This window comes from Austrofundulus limnaeus, unplaced genomic scaffold, assembly GCF_001266775.1.
Source record: "Austrofundulus limnaeus strain Quisiro unplaced genomic scaffold, Austrofundulus_limnaeus-1.0 Scaffold106, whole genome shotgun sequence".
In the NCBI taxonomy this organism is placed as follows: Eukaryota; Metazoa; Chordata; class Actinopteri; order Cyprinodontiformes; family Rivulidae; genus Austrofundulus; species Austrofundulus limnaeus.
This window is the reverse complement of record NW_013952508.1, coordinates 142,178-145,180: the sequence shown is the minus strand read 5'-3', so window position 1 is coordinate 145,180 and position 3,003 is coordinate 142,178. Positions and strand designations below refer to the sequence as shown.

Genomic DNA, 3,003 nt, shown 5'->3' with positions numbered 1-3,003 from the left:
AATGTAATGCATTAACTTAAATTTACAAAGTAAAGTAATTGTAAAATAAACAGTTTACATATTTTTTATTAAATCCGCCACATCTGTTTTTGAGTGTAGTTTCTCCAACCTTTTATTTATGTTTTTTAACCCGATAATTGTCCTCAAGAACACTTCAAAGACAAAATATTGGAGTCATTTTACTCCTAGAAACTCTTACCGTTCTTCCCGTAGGAATAGCTGTTATAGTTTGTATTCATGTGTTGCCACACTGGACTGTTACTTCCAGCCTGAAAAACAAAAAAATTAATTTACAGTTAAACTGTTAGAAATACACACATTAAAAAAACAGTGATGTGATGCTTATTCACGCAAATATAAGCTGAAAAGACCCCCCCGCCCCCAAAAAAAATTTAAAAAAAGAAAAATAGCAAACCAACCAGTGCCCTTCATCATATTCTCGACAGGCTAATAAATCCCTGAATTCCAAAGTTATTGCCCTCTTTATTTCACATCCATCTGAAAGTCAAAGCGGTTCCTGAGTGTGCGCCCCTTTACCCCTCCGCCCCGCCGTCCCCCCCAGCCCCTCGCCCCAACTGTGGCGAATCGATTGTATCAGTGGAAGCAACACCAGTTTGTGCAAGATGACACTTTTCTCCGAGTAAATCTGCAGAAAATCCTGGCAGCGGTGTTGAACATGCAGTCCGGATGGAATGCGGGACAGAGTGCTCTGGGTTTTTTTTGTTTTCCTCCCTGCCAGGCTTCAGTGAGGTGGATTTAGTTTGGTTTATTAAGGCTATAAAGTGTTTAGTGGTGGGAACAGCATTAAGTCAGTCCATGATTATGTTGTTTGGTATGATCTGAAATGTGGTCACCTTCAGACTAAATAACAGAATCAACTGCAGAATAAAACATTTAAAATGTGTAACTACTAAAAAAGATGTTTGCATTAAGGAGTCATGGCCTGTCCTACTTGGTGTGACTGCAGCCGCAGTAACACCTGCGGGCCTCTGAACATGGGGATCAGGGGTCTTACCACGCCATCAGAGCAGCTGGACAGCGGGCTCCCCGGCTCGGAGCTGCTCTCCCCAGGCAGGCCGTAAAAGTTCTCCACCTGCTCCCGCAGCAGCTCCTGCAGGCTCTCGATGTACTGGATGGCGTTGCGCAGGATCTCCACCTTGGGCAGGCGCTGGCTGGGGTTGGCCGAGGTGCAGCGCCTCAGCGCCTCGAAGGCGTGGTTGACCTTCTTCAGCCGCCGGCGCTCGCGCATGGTGGCCGCCCGCCGGCGGTCCACGAAGCTGGACTTGCGTTTGCAGGCCTTGCAGGCCCACTGGAGGCAGTGTCCCGGCTGGTGGGGGGCTCCGGGAGCCCTGACGTGCTCGTCCTCCTCGGAGCCCGCCAGCTCCACGCTGGGACCGAAGTCCAGGCTGTCTGGAGAGGAGGCGCACACTCGGTCGAAGTAGACCTGGGACGGGGAGAAGACATCCATGGCTTGTGGCGTTTGAGCAGTCGGGAAGCAAAAGGAGCGAGGGTAAAGGTGCTGGGTGGAAGAGAGGAGACCTCTGAGTGATATGAGGGGTCTGTTGCCCCAGGCCCCCCTTTTATGRCCCCTGGCTAAAGCCCAGGGCCTACATTGGCCAGATCTAATTACCATGGCCCATTGGCCAGGCCAGAAGGCAGGCTGGAGTTTGTTCAGTTCCCTCCCTGCCCCATCCTCAACAGCCCCCCCCCCCCCACCACCACCCCCACGTACCCTGCAGAGTTTCCCACATCTGCACTTACTGGTGTTTTTCACCTCCAGCTCTTCTCCTGCAAGGCCACAAACAACATATCACTTCGTGGACGTGGGTGAGCATTTAAAAAGTGTTCGATTCTGCTCGATTAATCCCCAAGTCACCCTGGTGGTGCCACGTTACACCTCACGACTAGAGTGACACTCTRTACGAACACCGCAGAGAGTGCAATTTGTTCGGTCAAACCGGGCGGAAAAGGAGGAGTGCTCGGGCCAGTTTTTTTTTCTTTCTTTTTATCACAGTGGAGACAACAGCATTGCAGATGCAGCCCAGCTGCAAAGGAAGGTGTAACATTTCAAGCCCAGCGAGCCCACAGAACAGCAGTACCCCCCCCCCCCCCTCTAAAACAACCCAGTTCATCACTTAAAGTGATGCAAAACGAGGCGATCCCTGTTTGCCCCGGAGCACGTCAACAACAACAACGCAGACGTGCACCTTAACTCCGACCGTTAAAAGTTACTGACGTGAATCTAAGCGCCAACAGATGGTTGAGACGACGCAACTGGTTCAATTCAAGGGGATGACGAGGGGTTTAAGGGGCTTAGGGACGTGGGGGCTGCAGCGTTGTTGCGAGAATAACTCGGTGAATGTGCCAGACTAAAGGAAAACACAAAGAAGTAAAATACGCCTTTATTTTTTGCTCATCTAGAGTGAGCTATGGCTGTTTAAACTGCCATAGCTCGCTCTGAGCGAGCTATGGCAGTTTAACATCGTTCTTGTGGATTTAACCAAGTTATATTCAACAAAAATGTATTTTTGATCCTTTTCTTTAGCAGAATGTTAGATTACCGTGATATTCTTGTTAATGTGGAAATTTTCTTTATTTTAAGACGTCTTACCAAGTGCAATTGTTTAATTCCAGTGGCAGATTATTTCACTTAGTTGAGTCTGAATTTTCTCAATTTACATGAAACCTTCTGCTGTTGGAATAAGGTTATGGACATTTTTTGCAGTGTAAGGAGATAATCAGAACTGCACAGACAACAAATGTGTCCATTTATTTGTTTTAAGGTGGAACAAAACCAGGAAACAACCTGTTTGCAAGTTAGTTTAGAGTGAAATGTACCATAAAACAATATAGAGTGTGCACTTTGCTTCCTTATTAACTAGGAAAATAAGTTAATCAGTAAGTTTTGTGTAGTTTATTTTTGATACATGTATTCACACTTTTTAAAATGAACTTATATATTACATATTATTATTATTATTATTATTAGTAGTAGTAGTAGTA

At 46.5% G+C, this 3,003-nt stretch overlaps 1 protein-coding gene across 1 annotated transcript in view; it reads right to left on the bottom strand.

Moving 5' to 3' along the window:
- Positions 1-1,567, bottom strand: part of myf5 (myogenic factor 5) — a 2,378-nt gene extending 811 nt beyond the window's left edge. Inside the window, exons 1-2 of the mRNA XM_014013787.1 lie at positions 1,016-1,567; positions 200-269 (exon numbers count right to left, since the gene is read on the bottom strand). Coding sequence (XP_013869241.1) covers positions 200-269; positions 1,016-1,468 — 523 coding nt within the window. The 5' untranslated portion in view covers positions 1,469-1,567. The remainder of the gene's footprint in view (positions 1-199; positions 270-1,015) is intronic.
- Between the last annotated feature and the right edge of the window lie 1,436 nt (positions 1,568-3,003).